General features: G+C 32.9%; 1 protein-coding gene across 4 annotated transcripts in view; it reads left to right on the plus strand.

Moving 5' to 3' along the window:
• The first annotated feature begins 592 nt into the window (after positions 1-592).
• The window catches only part of LOC111058745, a 50,540-nt gene continuing 29,866 nt past the window's right edge, over positions 593-21,266 (plus strand). For 3 of the 4 annotated variants that reach the window (XM_039440227.1, XM_022346310.2, XM_022346312.2), the window contains exons 1-9: positions 593-873; positions 1,625-1,877; positions 6,348-6,444; positions 8,449-8,681; positions 11,230-11,637; positions 13,247-13,393; positions 15,313-15,436; positions 20,219-20,394; positions 20,933-21,148. In XM_039440227.1, the coding sequence (XP_039296161.1) occupies positions 1,725-1,877; positions 6,348-6,444; positions 8,449-8,681; positions 11,230-11,637; positions 13,247-13,393; positions 15,313-15,436; positions 20,219-20,394; positions 20,933-21,148 (1,554 nt within the window). In that variant the 5' untranslated portion in view covers positions 593-873; positions 1,625-1,724. Of the gene's footprint in view, positions 874-1,624; positions 1,878-6,347; positions 6,445-8,448; positions 8,682-11,229; positions 11,638-13,246; positions 13,394-15,312; positions 15,437-17,992; positions 18,125-20,218; positions 20,395-20,932; positions 21,149-21,266 lie in introns of those variants that run through there. The other variant, XM_039440245.1, reaches the window with a different exon arrangement.

A 21,266-nucleotide genomic window follows, 5' to 3' on the forward strand; every position in this document is an offset into this window, starting at 1 on the left:
TTCTTCAACTATGTTTCTTATTCTAGATGCTATCTATAAAGTAGGCCGAAATTTTCAATAAACATAGAAACTATCACAGTACGGTATAACTTACTAGGAATATAACCAAATTTGTTGTTTTATTTTTGGTCAAATAAACTGATCAATATAAAAAGAAGTATTGGAAATGTATGTAAAACAAAAAGATTTCTTCAAATTAATTAACAGAATATAAATGTTTGACTTACCTGTGAAATGGTATTCCATTTCCTTTAACATGCCCATTCTTGCATCCAAATGCATCACAATACATCACCATTTTTCGGTCGTATTTTTATTCAACTCTACGCATTTCACGACAAATACATCACAATATTTAAGAGAAAAGGTTGTGATCTAATACTAATAGCCTTAATACTTATTCAAATCCGTTTTTAAACTTTAAAAATGAAAAATCGTACTCAAGAGCTGCAACAGCCTGCTTGAATGTATGAGTACGAGAGAGAAGGGAATCCCACACGGTATGCCTGTCTCACTCACTCCGCCTTACACACTTTTGATTGTAGCTAAGCATTGGACAGCCCATTCCAGTTAGTTTAGAGTTCACTGCCCACAACCCGCCATCTTGTCTAATTGTCTTGAAGAAGTCAGTCAAAAAATAACGAAAACGCTGGAAACTGGCAAATTATGACAGAAAATGTCTGACAGAAGTGTTTTTGAGACTTAATAAGTCTTTTTAATACTGTTTTACAAAATTTATTACAATTTTTTGTTAAATCCAGTCAAATCTCAAGTCTAAAGTATAAAGAGCTTCATTCCTTTCAATCCTAGCTCCTAGGAAAAGTTTATTATTGTGGCATATTTACTGTATGACTGTATCCCTCCACTTTACAGGTAAAGTTTTGTGCTGTGACTTCTAATTACTTTTTTTACACAAATTTCTTCAAGATGAATTTGGATTTATCTTTTCAAATTTATAAATGTTTAGTAGGTATTTTGTAACAATATTAATATTGTTTTTATTAGCCTATGGTGTTGTCACTACATTGTAAACATAACCTTATTTTTATCTTTGAATCATTTTCAGGAAACATATTTCAAATACCTTTCTAACAAATAATAATATTTTCCCTCCAAAATATTAATTATTGTATATTAATAAAATAACATATCAATTCAATTTTTTTGTAGTCCTTATATTTAATTTTTAAAAAAGTACCTACCGCACTATAACTTACGGTTAAATGTTATTAACTTATAAGGTTAGGTTATTGTATTCCAATAAGTTGATACAGTGTTTAAAAAATGAACCAGTTATTCCCTAAAGATAATTAAAATTTTTTATACTGAGACATCTTTTAGTAATTATTCAATCTTAAATGGGAAGAAAATATTGGAAAAATGATGTCAATTAAAATTACACCGTAATGGTTTTGCTATGTAGCCTAATATAACTCTATCGTAATGTTAAATTATTCTCCAAAACTTTTGTCTTGTTAATTACAATGTTTACATGACTGTTCTTCTTATATTTATATTAACATAGGCTAAAACAGCCTATTATCATAAAAATATATTTCATTTTCCCCAATATAACTTAGGTCTTAATGGTTCTTTTTTAAATGTTTACTTTGTCAATTTTCAGGCTCAGGCTTCATGATTAAGTACACAATAATTGAGAACGCGCTGATCAATCTTTTCAATGAGTGTGCTAGTTATTATTGAATGATATTTCATTTACAATTATGGAACAACAGAATAGAAGAGCTATTTTTTATACTACTGACAAATTGACATGCCTCGAGTTCTACAAAAAAATAGATAGCGGTCATAAAGAAAATATTTTGTCTGTAAGAGAAGCATTCAATTCGAAAAAAGAAAAAGACTTTATTATAGTGGTAAGTTTTTAATTCTATACTCTTCATAGATTCTTTCATTATCAATTTTAATGCTTTATGTATACTGTATGAGATAACTGGAGATTGAATTTAATAACATAAGCAAGTAGATCTCTTTTAAAAAATCATTTTGACCTTCATGAATATTCGTCCTTTTACCTGGAATTGAAATTCGATTAGTAATAAGAACGTCACTATAAATTTACCTTCTATCTCAGATTGAAACATAATAATTCATTGGCCTATTGTGTATCTCAGGTGGCTTAAACTTACTTCAGAACACAAATTACTTCAAGAACTAATAGTAAATAAATAATAAATGAGCTTTATTTACAGAAGCCTCTCATACGAGGTAGCTTAAAATAATAGTTGGAAAAATTACCATCTCTTCCCTCCATCGATAAGCCTCCTCCACATAGTCTATCTCTCCACAAGCTAATTTAATTTCATCTTTACTTGAATTTGTCATCAGCCTTGTCTTGCTTGGATTTAGACTGATACCTATTTTTTAGTTACCAAATTCTACAGGGTTGTGCAGAGGAAACGCATGTTTTTCGAACAGCTAGTACTCGTCAACGGGAGAGGGTATTGCCCTGGAACGAATGTTGGCAGACGAACCATACTATGCCATTTCAGTTGCTAAGAGCGTTGGAACCTACAACATCGTGTGTTCACTGTTGAGCAGTTTTTTTTAGATACAATGAATCTGTAGTCACAGTGCAACGCTTTTTCGTCAATATTTTAGAGTTGGGCGCCGAGTCAGAACTGTTACTAGTCCTAGACGATCGACTCGACGACACTGACTCGGTCTACACTTTCCGGGGAACGGGGAAGACCAGGTGGTTTCTTTTTCATCACAGAACTAGTACTCCTAAACGCTGCAGTCCATCGGTGTACAGTATTTCGATCGGGCATTGCACCTCGACGCCCAACTCTAAAATATTGACGAAAAAGCGTTGCACTGTGACTACAGATTCATTGTTTCTAAAAAAAAACTGCTCAACACTGAACACACGATGTTGTACGTTCCCAAGAATAGTGTATAGAAGGTTGCCTTGATCCCATAAGACGCGTGGAGAACACAGCCGGCTATGGTGTGACTTCATGCTGCGACCTCTCGGCCGGGCTTGACATGCATTCAAACGTAAAAATGCCTAACTTAAAGAGCCCTTATAGCAAATTAACCATCAACACTACATAGAAGTGAATGACATCAACATTTCAGCATCTTAGTTCAGCATCTTATCCTCTTTGAAACAATATCAAAACAAATTTTTAATAAAAATCCTATAAATGTTACTGGCGAGTCTAAAACAAATCGTTTGAGTACATGATTCGATTCAATACATACAATTTCAAATGAGTTTTTTGTAACCAGACAGTTTTAAGATCTAAAAATATCTTGTAACCATGGTGATCAGTTCCATGAATTCGCTAAATTGATTCAAGCTTCAAGGTATTTGTCAATGAGTATAGTCCTAAACAAATAGTCATAATTATACAGAATAATGCTTGTGACTACCCAGCATTTCGGACGCTGATACTATCAACTTTCACGAACGATTGTCAAATAAAAAAAACAATCATTTCTAAATATAATTGGATGACCAGCGTAAAATTATATTTGTTTTCTTTATTTTGTCGTATTATTGTTCAAAATAAGTCCAAAACAAATAAGTTACTAGCCTTTTTACAAATGGGTTGGGTTGTCCAATTGAATAATATAGTGATAGATTCAAGTATTTTCTATACTTTTGGAAATTAATCAATGTTCTCAAATGACATATTGATGTAAAGCTAGTTTCTTTCTGAATTGAATCGCATATCAATAATTTCTATCAATACAGCGGTTTTCATGTGAGGAATTGATATTTGACGCGGTGTTTTGTATGTAATTCATATGGAAAGCCTGCATTTGCCGGCCAAGAGGTCGGTCTGACGAAGGCTCATGCCATCTCATGCGCGTACATGAACGCGATCGAGGCAACCTGCTATATACCATCCTTGGAACGTTCCAACGCTCATAGCAACTGAAATGGTATAGTATGGGTCGTCTGCCAACATTCGTTCCAGGGCAATACCCTCTCCCGTTGACGAGTATTGGTTGTTCGAAAAACATGCGTTTCCTCTGCACAACTCTCTATAAGCTCATCGAGCATGATTTTCATATAATCAAAAGAGCGTGATCAGCAAACCGTAGATTTGACAGTTGATACATTTTATGCATATACCTCTATGATCCGATTTTGGTTGTCGAAATGCATACTCCAAACAACAATAGAAGATAATCGGGGATAGTGGTTATCCCTGCTTTAGACCTCTGCCAACTCTTATATTCCGACCTCTTCTTCCCAATTCAATGGAGACTTCATTATTCTGTTATAATTTTCTCAGTACTTTATGTAGTTACTCTCAACACTTCCAAGGCTTTCCATATTTCGTAGTGATTAACTCTGTCAAAAGCTTTATGGAAATAAATTCCAGGTAAACAGGAATCCTATATTCCAAGCAAGTTGATTGGCCGTTTGAAGTTGATCAGCTGTAGAAATTACTGGTCCAAAACCAGGCTGTTCTGCGGGATGATTCTCTTAAATAATGTTGTTATTACTCTTGTTACTATTACAGTGGCAAAAATCTTAATACATATTTGAAGTCAAAGTTATGGGCCTGTAGTTTTTAATATCTGAACCCTTCTCTCTTTTAGAACTCATTGGTGATTCACTTGTCGCCTGGCGCTTTAATCTTCTTTAGACGCTTGATAGCTTGCCCAATTTTATTTTCAAGTATTTCTGGAGCTTATTTGACTATAAACTGCTCTCAAAATTCAGTAGACTCCGTCCGCCCCTCTCCATTCCGCTTTTTATACAATTCCTCATAGAATGCTGTGACATGCTCTATTATTTTCTCTGTATTCGTTGCTGTAATTCCTTCTTCTCCTGTTTCTAGTTTCAGTATCCATCTTTTTTCACGCTGCTTATTGGTTAAAAAATGTTTTTTTTTTTATTCAGAAGAATTCATTACACTGTTAATAACAATCTCCTTATACTCCCTAATTTATTTTCCGTTTCCTCACTTCCTTTCAGAGGTCTTTATGTTTTCTCTTTTCCTCTTCAGTTTTGTTCAAAATTTTGTTTAATCTCTCTCTTTCCTCAATCATCTCTTTGCTTCTTCTGATAACTTGTTACTTGCAGCCCTTCTTTGTAGCTGTTGATTTAAACTGTTTACTTTCTTCTCTGCCTCTCCAATAGATCTCACAATTCCTTCATACATCTCTTCGATTGTTTTGTTTGCTGAGATACCTCTTTCAGTTCCTCTTCTTATTGTCTGACAAATTCTCTTTCATTAGTTCTGATAGTCTTATTTGCTTATTTTTATTATAAAAAACCTCATTTTTGAAATTTTCTTTTTACTTGAAGATTCATCTTCATGGTTAAAGCACAGAGTAGATACAATTTATTTCTTGTTGCTTCTTTCCTATTTTGTTTCATCATTTTCAACAGAATAAACAAAATTGATAAGACAATATATGCATTATAATTATTATAAAATCTGTTACAGAATTTATTTAACAATTCAATAATTACAGAGACTAACAAAAATCATTTTATCCTTTCTCAAACTATGTTTTTTGTTTAGAGTTATCAGATATTTTTATTTTATTCTTTTTAGTACGCAATTAACCCTAGATTCGTTTTTTTCTAGAGTTAGAGTTATCAGATATTTTTATTTTATTCTTTTTAGTACGTAATTAACCCTAGATTCGTTTTTTCCTAGAATTCTTTTTAATAAAGTGAGGTTAGAAATGGAGTAGCATGGAACTGAAGTGGTGACAATAAGCAAGATAGTCGTAAGGTCGAGAGACTAGTGTATCCTCGTCTGGAGTCGTACGATTTGAGTCGAGGTAGTGTGAGTTGAGCCTTAGTCATCCAGATCAAATGCTTCTAACCTTAAAAACTATCCTCACCAGTTTCAATCCTCTTTCAACACAAGTAGAGAAGTCTACAGGATTACACTATACTGCTAACCATCCAAGACTTAAAGTTCCAATAACTCTCACAAAACACCACACTATAAAAATTACTGTAATTTTTATATTTGAACGGGTTTCATACCACTAGTTACTTTTCATTGGGCTGCCAACCCAAGAACTAATACTAATACTGTTTCAAATAAATATAGATTGTTTACAAATTCTATATTATTGAAGATGGTACAAAATGTTGTATCAATGATAGAAAAAAGTTTAGAAATATTTTTTGTCAAGTTGAAGATATATACATTAACCGACTTGGTACTAATCAACTTTATCAATCACTTTGATATAGACCACTACACTGTGTTGAATATATTGAAATATGTAGAAAAATATTACATAATTAATTTTTATTATGTTGAACTGTTTTTGAACAGGAACAAATTATTATGTGATACTTGTCCATCGATTAAGCTAGATGAATGATTTTTTTTCAGGGTAAAGTGGTAATGCTGCCACCAAAAATTGGTAATGAAAAACGTGAAGATATTATAAAAAAAGTTGTTCCGGGCACATTCTTAGTAATTAGAGAAGGTGAGCTAACTGAAGAAATATTTTTGAGAAATTTTATTAAATATTTATTCTGAAGCTTATCATTATTTCAAGATTAAATTAATATTCATGAACCGTTATTAGGCCTATAGATTTAATTGTGATTCTATTGTTGAAAAAAAATCTAGTTGCATGCAATTTGGCTGAAATTGACTTTCTGGAGCCAATGAACTCTCTCTTCTCTCTCTGGCTCTCTTCTGTCAGTGCGAAATTCATTATTAAAGTTTGTAGGCAATTCTATTTTCACTATATTTTTTATTTTTTCACTTGTATAATAAATGTATATTTTTATTGCTGTACGATTTGTTCATATCGTAGGTAAAAAGTTCCCTATTGCAAAAAACTTCATATGCATTTCATAGATTTTACCTATATTCACTTTCCGTAAATGTCATGAAACTGCAACAATGAAGCAACGCTCCTGCAGTATATTAAGGGAATGATTCACCTGGTTTTCATCTTGAATACGGAGCTTGCTACATCAAATATATAAATAGCTGTAGCAGTCAGCAATTTATTTTCTTCAAAATAAGGCCTGCAAGAACACCTTGCATTGATTTTATAAATTATTCTCAATGGTCTTCCCCCAAAATATGACTCCATATCTCATGACTTACATAAAATAGGCATGATAGACCAAAATAACAATTTTTTCACTTCACTCTAGCCAATACTCTCAATGCAAACAAGGCTCTTTTAAACTTACTAGTGACATGAGAAATATGTAGCTTCCATTTCAAATCACTCTCCACCATCATTCAAATTATTTAGTGGAAAGGCCCCCTATTACACTATAGAAGAATTCTTGAATTTCAACTGTGAAATAACATTCTAGTTTATATAGTGCCTGCCTAAATAGATTTTAATCGATGTATTTTTATATTTATTCAATCTTTTCTCTGTACTTGACAATTTCTGTGTAAATTTATGTTTGACAAGATTTTATATTCATGTATATGAATCTATGTATCAAATAAATGAATTATTATTATCAGACCCAAGAATGCTGTGGAATTTAAAGTTTCAACTCTGAGTATTCAGGTCTATTCCAAAACGTTTTTACTCTCTACTGAAAGGGATTATTTTAGTTGTCTTGTAGTTTAAACTCAGACTATTCCGAACAAACCATGAATCTAATTCAGCAAGGCACCCCTCTGCCACTCTTATTAAACATTCACTGTTATTTCTTTTAATTAGAGTTCAGTTTTTTACTACTATCCTTATTATAACTATTAAGCCTGGTTTTCACTAGTAGAGTTAGTAGTCGAGTAACTGGCACACTAACACTACCGAGCTAACTCTACTCTACTTACTTGGTCGAGTAACTGTTTTCACTACAATAAATTGAGAATAATAGGTAAAGTGTGTTGTCTAGTGAACAGAACTAACCTTAAAATGCCAATACTTTTTAATAAATTAACACTTATCAACACTTTAATAAAATTCAATAAATTAATACTCTTTAATAAATAAAAATACTTCTTAAACGTGATAGCCTACGGCACGACTCTACTCTACTAGCTCGAGACTGTTTTCATTAGCATAGTAGTGGTTGAGTAGAGTGAGAAGCGGTGGTGGGGGAAGGCAAGTGGTAGAGTACTATTCCTCGGTGCTATCCCACTCTACTCTACTAAAATCTAGTAATCTACCATGAACATTCTCATTTGGAGAGTTTACAAGATAGTTGCTCTAATAATGAAAACCAGGCTTTTTGGCCTCTTATCTTGCAAAGTTTTGTAAACTTCTGCAGTTGATTATTCAAAACTATGTAAAGGAAATTTATTATTGTGCATAATTTTTATATTGCATGCATAATTAAAGCTTACCACACGGTTGAAGCTTACCACATGGAATTTCGTGATTTCAAAAATTTATTTGTAGTCCATTAAACATTTTTATATTTCAATTGAAATCGATAGTTAGGGCTTTTTCAATGTTTTTTATTCCTGGAAATCAACCTTTAAACATTTTTTCATTTTGTTTCAGTCGTAGTTGCGTCGGATGGAACTTCAAACTATGGCTATTTGTACAAAGTAAAATTTCTTGGTTCGATTGCTGAACAAATTCTGGAATCTGATGTAGTAGTTGGAGATCGAATTGCCTTGAAAAATATAACTGGTATTGAAAAAAACACAGAATACTGCCAAGATGCAAGACTAAGTCCCCTTACTCCATTTGCTTTGGATATTTCTAAAACAACTGTTATCATTGGAAAGAAGGTAAGCTACACAAACTTGGATTGATAAAATATCTTTCAGAATATTGTACAATATTGTACTATATTGATGTGAGTTATTAAAATCTATCTCCAAAACAGATAATTGAATCAACAGATTAAATTTTCGAAATTTTACTATAGGCTGTGAGTTATAACATGAACCTCAACCCCTCAAACGGTGAAAGAGTGGCTGGCGTGGTAGGGATGTAGGGGTGGGAATGTCTTCTCTCATTCAAACGGCCATTGTTAAAATTGTTGGAAGTGATGGCACCGGCTTGCGAGAGCAAACTGACCAAACTCTTCCCCCACTCTGATCAAGGAGTTGGCATGGAACATTGCTTTTCATTTAAAAATACAATTATATATTTCACTTCTTATTAGATTTTGGCGAGGGCATTATAATTTTTTTGAAGCCTTGAAGGTGTGGATGAGATTTATAACAGAAACGTGCTATAAATTGTCGTGAAAGTGAAGCGAATCTGTGTTTACAACGTTTTTTGCTATATGTGTTGGGTGTATAGCAGACAAAAAACAAAATAGGGCATTGTAATAATTTTCGAAATACCGTACCGTATCTAATAACTTAAAGCTGCTGCTGCTATTCGTAGCCAGTGAAGAATTTCCTATTCGTAGCTAAATTTTATAAGATATTAACAAATCGGAATTTAACAAATAGATTACTGATGAACTTGAACATAAAGCATAAAGTGATATTATTCTATTAAAATCATGTAGTCAGAATGACCCAATGTTTCTAAAACATGGTAATTCAGGTTTTTAACTGCTTTCAATAACATTTTCCGATACATCTTACATTCCAATGATTCTAGCAATGAAAAGTAATATTTTAGACTCACGAGTCATCAACTTTCCCCTCAAATCATTAATAACCAAGATAATGAACTATATAGTGTATACTGTATAACCTATATAATAGTAGGCCTCCTTCCTTGAAAAGTGTTCTGGTGACTCCCATGATAGAAGCTAACGCATTTTTATCGTTTTGCAGAGATGGGTCTTCTTCTAAATGAATGGTCCCGTTTCAATCTGCTTGGTCGGACACATTTTTATCACTAGAACTTCTAGTGAAAAATAAATAAGATAAATCGTTTGTGGCGTGCGTGGCGAGCATGAAAGTGCTCTTTCCAGTAGCGCTGCCACTACCAGGTGGCAGTAGGCTCGTGGGCCTTGCTACTTTCATAGGATTATTATTAAATAAATACGCAAATCCTCCAAAACACTACTATTATAAATACTCTATTGACAAATCCCATAACATCTATACTCAATCGCATTACTAAAAAACGAAATGTCACTATCTCACGCACAACCTTCCTCTAGCGCGCCTCGGAACATTCTCCCCCAGTTTTGCCTCTACGCACGGTCATCACTCTCTCAGCTCACCGGTTCAAAAGTCCAATTTAGTGGCCTCAGTGATATTCTAATAATTAGAATTTCCGCTATTCTAATAATATTATTAACTTATTCGAGCGGGGTGTTTGAATTGTTACAAGTTGTTAGAATGCGTTATTGAACCGAACCTTACCAATCGTATAGCAAAACACGTTGTGAAAGGATGTTGTAAATGATATGAGGTTGATGCTGGACTAATGATGTTTCGAATTATTCTTCCCATACCTTGAGTAATTGCTGATGGCGCTTGCAATGACTTATAGTAAGATCAATTGGCAGACTGTCCCATAATCAGTATTTTGTGCACATGTTATTTATTTTCATAGAATGTAGAAACTACCTAGCTATTTCATACTGACAAGAAGTCACTGAAATGGAATCATTAAATTTTTTATTGCAATTGTTGGTTTTTTGCCTGTTTTCCATTAGGTTGGGTTGATGAAGAATTATGGAATAATGGTTAAAATTGAAATTCTTGAATCATTACATATTTTCTCAAAATAAAAATATTTCTTTTGTCAACTATTGAGAAAAATGCTAGCCTATCAACACTCGTATTTTCTTACGAAATGTTGCTACATGCTACATGTTTTTTATAAATATTTTGTTTGAAAATATTTACTGTTTTTATCGTTGGCTCTTCATTCATTTTTTTAGATCAATATTGCAAGAGTCTAATTATACTCATCAATCCAATATTGACCCCACTTCTCCAATATTGTGCTTTGATTTCCGCTTCTTCAAACGATTAGTGAAAGTGCAAAAAAATAATCGAATCATACACTGCAAGTGTAATCGTTCCGATTTTCCATGAAATAACTGGGTAGTAATTACTTGAACATAACTCTGATATATAAATTACTTAACGGGCTTTTGAATTCACTCTTGAACTCGAACACCTCAAATGTCTTGCAAAACATAAATAAATCTGCTTATAGGGAGAGTAGAGATGGAGAGTTACTGACGACCAATGCTTTAATTACGTCTATATCCATTCACCAAACATCTGTCTCAATGGAAAGTGTCGTAATGAAAAAGATCTGTCAGCTATTAGCGTTGCACGTTCCCTTTCTATAAGCCAATTAAAAATGAATCAATTGAATTGGAAATAATTAGTTTGTTACATTATATGACAGGTTGCCGTTGAGCAGAGATGTGATACTCCAGACCGTCAAGATGAAAACTTGTTACAAGATGATGCTAGAGCCGAAGTCGAAGAGCATGATTCTCCAACACCCCAACCTTCCGGCTTGTCTTCAAACAAGAAGAGAACATTTATCGATTCTCCTCCTTCCTCTCCTGCATCACCCGTCCATTCCACCAAGACACCTCAGAAAACCAAGAAATTGAAAACAAAATCTCCTACAAAACCTCTTCTACATCTTGCTTTGGAAGAAGATGAAAATTCTCCAACTGATGCCACTTCGAATCCAGCAAAAGTTTATCAAAAAAACAAGTTTATTAATCTTAAAGACATTAATGAAACTATGATCAATAAGAAAGTTAATATTTTTGGAATAATCATTGATGTTCTGCAAACACAGGTGGGTGGTCACCATACTAAATTTTAACATGGATTATTTTAATAATTCACATATACTAATTAATAAGTTACATTTTTCTCTTGATTCTAAGTATTTTTACAAATTCACTGAACAAGTTTTATTGTGGGAAGCTCCGAACAATTGAAAAATGTAAGATGAACGAATTTTAATGTTTTTACAATATTAAAAGAGCCTCCATATTATTCAATATTTTTTTCAATAATTATGCAATCGTGTAGCATGTACTTGAAGTTTATATGGGGCTTAGGGGCGATTGCTGAGATCGGGATTATCTCTTACGCTCGGCTAAAAACCGGTTTTTGAGCCGCGGGTCAAAAATCGGTTTTCTGAGTTCGGGATTAGCCACGCTCTGGCGCAAAAGTTGGTCGACCGGCAATTATCGCAGGGAAAAACCGGCGGTCTAAAAATCGGTTTGCTGAGATCCAGTCTAGGCTAAAAATTAATCTCAGTGGATTGCTGAGTTCAAGCGTAGATCAACTTTAAAAGATAATCTCGGTGGATTGCTGAGATCGGGATCAGGCTAAAATGTGATAATCTCAGGAGCAAAAATGATGATTTTAGACTCCAACTTAGACCTGCTAGGAGGCAGGTTTGAGTTCGGGATTAAGCTATTAACTCGTTATTCTTTTGATTTTATTAAAAAACAATGTCAAATTGGGGTTCGTCTTTGAATTCTGAACAATTTCATTACCCACAAAGTCATACGGTATTTAAAATGTTTTTCCACTTATGTTTGAAATATTATAACATAAGAAAGTGAAAATGAAAACACCTTCAAACAACAAGAAAATTCTATACCTCTCACGAAAATTCGATTACCTTCTACGAATCTAGGCTACGATAGTATCAATGCTATCATTCTATAATTGGTTTGAACATAATATGGAACTGCACCTACAACAGTAATGAAGGAGAACTGTATTAAAAATGTTGTAATTGTAAGAGATTGTGAGAAAACCGATTTTTTAGCCAAAAGTTGCGCTAGACCAACGTTAAGCCAGGGTTAGCCAGACCCGATCTCAGCAATCGCCCCTTATTTATAGAATATTTTAACTAAATGAATACCAGTTTCCATATCCAATGTTGGTGATCTCTACTATGTTATTTTTCAATAAATAAACTATACGGATCATCTATATCTAGAGCTGAGCTTGGAAAGTGGGAAGATTATTAACATCGCTGGGATCCTTCAAGATTCACTGAAGTAGTGTTAATGTTCAATAATCACATTATTAATCAAAAACTGTTATTGCATTATAGGCAAGAAAGAAAATACAAAATGGCATGGGCTCAATAATTGCGCTCTACACCTTCAAATACGGTTTATAAAGATTATGCATGAGTCTAAAATGAAAGATAAATATAACTTGCTCTTAGTTAGATTTATACTCTATATTATAACACTAACACTAATCTAGGTTTAATAGAAGTTATGGTCGCATTCATTATAATGGGTTACATTCCGGATTTAAACGACCAGTTGATCAATCTCATTTTAAATGTTGGTGGTGCACCTATAGTATACTATATACTGAGGCTCTTATACATCTACTGTAAACTGTACTGATATCATGCTACTTCTGTTCAGGAGAATGGAAACAAGAAGAAGTGGATGCGATTGAAGATCATTGATCAAAGTATACCTCTACATAAAGCTTTCGAAATATTTGTGTTCTATGACGATGAGAAGCCAAAAATATGCAAACGTTGGATTGCCCGTTTGAAGAATGTAAAGGTAATATTTTTTATCTCAATTATCTTAGGTGTTGGCTTGCTCTCATTTTTTGATTAGGTGTAGTCATCCGTTTAATTGAATAAAGTAATCAATGGTTGATTAATTGTAATTATGATTAAATAATTTGTGTAAATTGAAATTGCATTTAATTTATGTTAGTTGATAGTTGATTTTTGCCTTTTCAAATTTAAAGCTTGAATAGTTGATTTTTGCCTTTTCAACTTTAAAGCTTGAAGACAGGTTATGAGATCATTTTACATAGGAAGCACAATATGAATGCTGCTCCGAAAGTTTTCGACCACTCGACAAACACAGTAACTTGTCGTTGAAAATTGATTTTAAAAATGTTTTCTATGATCTATATACTTTACGATTGCGATTTGCAAAAACCATATATTTAAGTATTCATGTCACTCTAAACTTGGTACCTCCAAAACATGTGTTTCAAACACATCTACCGCTTCTTCTGGCATTAAAGGCTACACAGTCTATTTTTCATGTTTGGGAACAAAAAAAAGTTATTGGGTGCCAAATTAGAGCTTTACGGTTAATACAATGTTCTTATTGGTCAAATAGGCGGTTTTTTTGAGCCGATGCGTAAGAGCTTGCATTATCATGGTGGAGAATGATTTATGATCATTTTGGGTCTTTTTCTTATTTCTAGACGACTTTTGACAAATAAAGACTTTTGGCTGTGTACCTCTTAGAATGACCGTTTCAGGTTTCTGCAAAGGTACTGATCCCGCATGACTAGTTTCTTTTCGATTGAACAGGCAACTATTTGCATTTGTTTCAAAGTGGTTCGATCATAGAATACTTTGGTTGTTTCATTCTGAAATACCATCTCAGTTGACTGTTGTTTTGTATCCAGCTAATAAGTATATATACCTGAATGGTGTCATTTATACAAATTTACAGCATTTAACGTGCCTTGATTGAATTTCATCATTTCTTAACACAAATTCAATCGATTGATTTTTCAAACTATTGTCAGAGTGTGTGTGGAATCTAACATGATTTTCTTCTTTTAAATTTGTCATGCAATATCGATTGTATGCGATTCGTTTGAACACTTATTGATGGAATATGTCACACGTTATCGATTCTCTCACAGGATTAATGATTTGTGTAGGCTGATTTTGGACGACTTTCTCAAGGCCCATTGTTGTGCGAACTATGACTATAATATGGAATTCATCAAACCAGCGATTGAAAGTGGTCGGTCCTGTGAGATACTTCATTGCTAAAAGTGGTAGCAAGTTGATCAGGAACAAATAATTGTGCACGAGCGTTTTTTTTTTTTTGCTACTTCTATTTCTCAGCTGACACATGATTGTCAAGTCACCATAAACAAAACAAGTAGCCTCCGTATTCAAACAAAAATCTTGAAAAATGTCTTACTTATTCATGGTAAGGCCATATTTTACCTAGCAACGCCATTTTTGTCGAATTGCCCTCATATATTGAACAATTGGTCTTAGTCTGGGCATGGCTGTAATTTGTATCAATATCCAAATTAGTCTCCAAGATCTGGTTCAAACCAGTTCAGCTTGTCAAGTAGGCTAGATTAACATTTGTAGGAACTCTTGAAATTTAACTATTCTTACAAATGCATACTAGTATGTTCTGTATATACAAATTATTATTTGTAGTTCATGTAGGACATGATAGACACTTGAAAGTGTTATGTAATATACAGAGAAAACAAAACACAAATATAGAGTAGAACATTTTCGACAGCTGAGCTGACGAAATATCTCTAGTTAAAAATGTAATTTTATAAGTATTTCTACTTTATGTGTGTTTTGTTTTCTATGTATATATATATTATTATTATTATTATTATATTACAAATTATTATTTATATGTTTTCATAACATACGCAAATTTAATCTAGTGTTCCTTTTATTCATTTCTAGATCGAATCATTCAAAGGAGAGACGAATGGAAGGATATTTTCGCCTAGCTGTCTCATCTGTTTTCCGATTGAAAAAGGAATGCCCAAATTTATCACTACTCGAAAAAAACAATATGATATTCCTGGTAAATTGTAGTCTAAACATTATTATTCTATTATTAATGATTAGATATTTATTCTTGAAAATAATAATATTTCACGTTTTGCTTGCTAATCCACTAAATTAAGAATATCTCTCTTCATGTAAAATATCGGGGCACCAAGCTTCGCTCGTTATTTTTATTTATTGATAAACAGAACCATGGCTTACTTTAGATAATCTATTATCTAATTACTATCTATCTATAGTAGGCTATGACAGAACACAATTCTATAAAATGATCGTTTTTATATTTTACAGCTGGCTATACGTCAGCTTATGAATTTCGGGGATGCGATATTTTGATTTTCCACAGAATCACTCGCTCACTTTTTACTATCCACAAACGACGAAAGTCTCAGCTGTTTCAGCCAAGGATGAATTATCCTTTTAATGTCGTTCAGCGAGTTTTCCCAAGGATGAGACCTAGTGCAATCGAATTTTTATATCATAAACCTACTTTGGAATATGTTCCAAATTTCGTAAAAATCGTTAGAGCCGTTTTCGAGATCCGTTGAACATAAATAACCAGATATAAAAATATAAACAGATATACAGAAATTGTTCGCTTAATATAATAGGATATTAATAATTCTTCATTTTACACTTTTAAAAATACTTAGTCGAAGTATCAAAACATAATTTATAAATTTATACTGTAGGCACCAATTCTGCATTATCCGAGTTTGATATCACCCTTATCCAGAGAAATTATGTTTGGGAGACAATAGCTCCATATCATCTTCTTAACTAATCGGATTGTAATAATTGTACTCCAATAGAAATCTATGAGTGTTATAATCTACAGTGCAACCATTTCTTGATTGTATACAGAAGTTGTTATTTTGGTTTGAAATCATTTTTTCAGAAAATCTTCTTCAAACTTTCTTAGGCTTCAGAGTACCTAGATCCCTAGAAGAAGGATCTTAATTTTATTTTTATTGTATAGTTGGTAGTATTACTGTACTACCGTCATTGTATCCCTCATATACATTACGTGTCCCGTGGCTGTGCCTCTGTGACTTTGAAACAGCATAAATATAGGCAAGGTATGGTTCGCGGGGTAATATTCATTCTTTTACAAAACATTACGCTCCAGAGTACCTAGATCCCTAGATGGAGGAAGCTCCCTACACAGAGAGATCCTTCTTGTTGAAAAGTGATACGCCTGCTGTACAGATGCAACAGAAAACACAGATCAGTTGGCGGTCTATTGTTGGCTAGCAAGCGCATATGCAACAGCTTAGCATGGTCGAGAATGATTTATGATCATTTTGGGTCTTTTTCTTATTTCTAGACGACTTTTGACAAATAAAGACTTTTGGCTGTGTACCTCTTAGAATGACCGTTTCAGGTTTCTGCAAAGGTACTGATCCCGCATGACTAGTTTCTTTTCGATTGAACAGGCAACTATTTGCATTTGTTTCAAAGTGGTTCGATCATAGAATACTTTGGTTGTTTCATTCTGAAATACCATCTCAGTTGACTGTTGTTTTGTATCCAGCTAATAAGTATATATACCTGAATGGTGTCATTTATACAAATTTACAGCATTTAACGTGCCTTGATTGAATTTCATCATTTCTTAACACAAATTCAATCGATTGATTTTTCAAACTATTGTCAGAGTGTGTGTGGAATCTAACATGATTTTCTTCTTTTAAATTTGTCATGCAATATCGATTGTATGCGATTCGTTTGAACACTTATTGATGGAATATGTCACACGTTATCGATTCTCTCACAGGATTAATGATTTGTGTAGGCTGATTTTGGACGACTTTCTCAAGGCCCATTGTTGTGCGAACTATGACTATAATATGGAATTCATCAAACCAGCGATTGAAAGTGGTCGGTCCTGTGAGATACTTCATTGCTAAAAGTGGTAGCAAGTTGATCAGGAACAAATAATTGTGCACGAGCGTTTTTTTTTTTTGCTACTTCTATTTCTCAGCTGACACATGATTGTCAAGTCACCATAAACAAAACAAGTAGCCTCCGTATTCAAACAAAAATCTTGAAAAATGTCTTACTTATTCATGGTAAGGCCATATTTTACCTAGCAACGCCATTTTTGTCGAATTGCCCTCATATATTGAACAATTGGTCTTAGTCTGGGCATGGCTGTAATTTGTATCAATATCCAAATTAGTCTCCAAGATCTGGTTCAAACCAGTTCAGCTTGTCAAGTAGGCTAGATTAACATTTGTAGGAACTCTTGAAATTTAACTATTCTTACAAATGCATACTAGTATGTTCTGTATATACAAATTATTATTTGTAGTTCATGTAGGACATGATAGACACTTGAAAGTGTTATGTAATATACAGAGAAAACAAAACACAAATATAGAGTAGAAACATTTTCGACAGCTGAGCTGACGAAATATCTCTAGTTAAAAATGTAATTTTATAAGTATTTCTACTTTATGTGTGTTTTGTTTTCTATGTATATATATTATTATTATTATTATTATATTACAAATTATTATTTATATGTTTTCATAACATACGCAAATTTAATCTAGTGTTCCTTTTATTCATTTCTAGATCGAATCATTCAAAGGAGAGACGAATGGAAGGATATTTTCGCCTAGCTGTCTCATCTGTTTTCCGATTGAAAAAGGAATGCCCAAATTTATCACTACTCGAAAAAAACAATATGATATTCCTGGTAAATTGTAGTCTAAACATTATTATTCTATTATTAATGATTAGATATTTATTCTTGAAAATAATAATATTTCACGTTTTGCTTGCTAATCTACTAAATTAAGAATATCTCTCTTCATGTAAAATATCGGGGCACCAAGCTTCGCTCGTTATTTTTATTTATTGATAAACAGAACCATGGCTTACTTTAGATAATCTATTATCTAATTACTATCTATCTATAGTAGGCTATGACAGAACACAATTCTATAAAATGATCGTTTTTATATTTTACAGCTGGCTATACGTCAGCTTATGAATTTCGGGGATGCGATATTTTGATTTTCCACAGAATCACTCGCTCACTTTTTACTATCCACAAACGACGAAAGTCTCAGCTGTTTCAGCCAAGGATGAATTATCCTTTTAATGTCGTTCAGCGAGTTTTCCCAAGGATGAGACCTAGTGCAATCGAATTTTTATATCATAAACCTACTTTGGAATATGTTCCAAATTTCGTGAAAATCGTTAGAGCCGTTTTCGAGATCCGTTGAACATAAATAACCAGATATAAAAATATAAACAGATATACAGAAATTGTTCGCTTAATATAATAGGATATTAATAATTCTTCATTTTACACTTTTAAAAAATACTTAGTCGAAGTATCAAAACATAATTTATAAATTTATACTGTAGGCACCAATTCTGCATTATCCGAGTTTGATATCACCCTTATCCAGAGAAATTATGTTTGGGAGACAATAGCTCCATATCATCTTCTTAACTAATCGGATTGTAATAATTGTACTCCAATAGAAATCTATGAGTGTTATAATCTACAGTGCAACCATTTCTTGATTGTATACAGAAGTTGTTATTTTGGTTTGAAATCATTTTTTTAGAAAATCTTCTTCAAAACTTTCTTAGGCTCCAGAGTACCTAGATCCCTAGAAGAAGGATCTTAATTTTATTTTTATTGTATAGTTGGTAGTATTACTGTACTACCGTCATTGTATCCCTCATATACATTACGTGTCCCGTAGCTGTGCCTCTGTGACTTTGAAACAGCATAAATATAGGCAAGGTATGGTTCGCGGGGTAATATTCATTCTTTTACAAAAACATTACGCTCCAGAGTACCTAGATCCCTAGATGGAGGAAGCTCCCTACACAGAGAGATCCTTCTTGTTGAAAAGTGATACGCCTGCTGTACAGATGCAACAGAAAACACAGATCAGTTGGCGGTCTATTGTTGGCTAGCAAGCGCATATGCAACAGCTTAGCATGGTCGATGCGTGTCTATGTTTAACGCTCTACAGAATTTCACCGAAAAAACCTTGTCCAATGATTTTTTTCTTTAAAAATAAATTCAATAGTTAATTCTCTACATTTCATACGCAATATGTATATACGAATTATCAAAAACAAAAAATTTTCTCGACCGACGACTTTTTTCGTGTCATGAAAATTCCAAGATGTAGATTTCTGGACTTAAGTGCCTCGTTTACAAGAGATCGTTGACTAATTTTCAATTTTATTGATATAATTGGCATCCTCAAATAATTCTGATATTACCAAAGATTTATCAATTTCTGATTATTAGTTTGAGATTAACTGAGTTGGAAACAGAAAGGGAACTATATTTAAAAATCAAGTCTGATTCTTATTAAATTATTCATCTTCTGAATGAGTAGATTTAGATTCAAAGTTCAAATGATAACAAAGATGCGTAATCACTAATTTTATAGAATTACGTCTTTTTGGAGCAACCCTACAAAGTTTTCAAAAATGTTGGATGTTTTTGTTTGGGTGGTAGGCTATTGTAAGTCTAGTGGCCCTCCGCCGATAGGCAAAGCTAAAGGACCACCCGGACGTACATTGAAGAAGGAGCTGCTTCCATTCAACATTCAGTTTCTGGTGGATCGCAGACCCATTTAGTTGGCAAACCTACAATTAGTTTGCAAATTTGTTACCACATATTCCATTTCCAGTGTTCTCTTTTCCGTTCCTTCAGAGTCTTACAATCCTAAGTAATTCCGCTTTAACAAATTTAATATTTCCTTTGTATTTACTCTTATAAAATGCCAACTACAGTATCTGTTCCATTTTGCAGATGAAGATCGACAAGCTGTTAAGAGTCTGAAGTCATTTTTGGCTAACCATAAAAGTTGGAATATCCTGACTCTTCCAAACTCTTACTATGCAAATAAACCAAATGCATCATATTCGCCGCACTTGAAACTGGAAGATATAACAGAAAATATTTCGTTTTTCTCATTAAAGTGCAAGGTATGTAGCTTGCTTGGCAATTTTTATTTTGTAAATGGAAATGGTTTGCTCAATTTTTGTTCAGTCCTAATAAATGGAATAATAAATTATGAGGTTGAGGAACAATAAAAACAATATGAATAATGTCATAATTTTATTTAAATTAAAAATGAAAAACTAATACTGAGTGCTTTTTCATCCGTTAATAGAAATAATTATCAAATTATTTATTTTCAAATAATATTCTCATTGGTTCTTTAGATCAATGTTTATTCATTGATTCATTATATATTTATGCATAATTCATTCTTACGTCGCATTTGACGCCAAATAAATATATTGCTGTTGCAAACTTGCAATTAGATTCAATATATGTGCAAATCGAAATAAATCCAATTGTTTAGTTCGATCAACATTTCGGAATGTTCCTTGAGGGACTGTCCCTATTTTACTGTAAAATTCCTATAAACGTATATTTCTAAAGAAATAGTTTCAATTGACTAATGACTAATAAAATTTCCTTAAGATCTTTTTCACTTGATAAATTTGTTTCCCTTAGGTTGTGAGTTTCAGGATTTTTCTTGAAGTGGAAATGGCATTCTTGACAGTTGAGGATAGTACAGTGTGCCATCCTCGCACATATAAATTTCCAAGAAATGCAACATCATGGCCTGCCGTTATTCAAAATGATGAAGTGTATTGCCCAGAATCTTCAACAATTGACATTTTGTTGACTCATTCCTGTGATTCCAATGTTGTGAATTTATTGATGCAGGTAAGAGTTTTGTTATAAATCAAGTATAAATTTATAGCAAGAAAAAAATATATTAAATACAGTGTCGATAACTAAGAAAAGCCTACTTTTTTGTATTGATCATGAGGCTGAGACTTGT

This window comes from Nilaparvata lugens, chromosome 1, assembly GCF_014356525.2.
Source record: "Nilaparvata lugens isolate BPH chromosome 1, ASM1435652v1, whole genome shotgun sequence".
Taxonomy (NCBI): domain Eukaryota; kingdom Metazoa; phylum Arthropoda; class Insecta; order Hemiptera; family Delphacidae; genus Nilaparvata; species Nilaparvata lugens.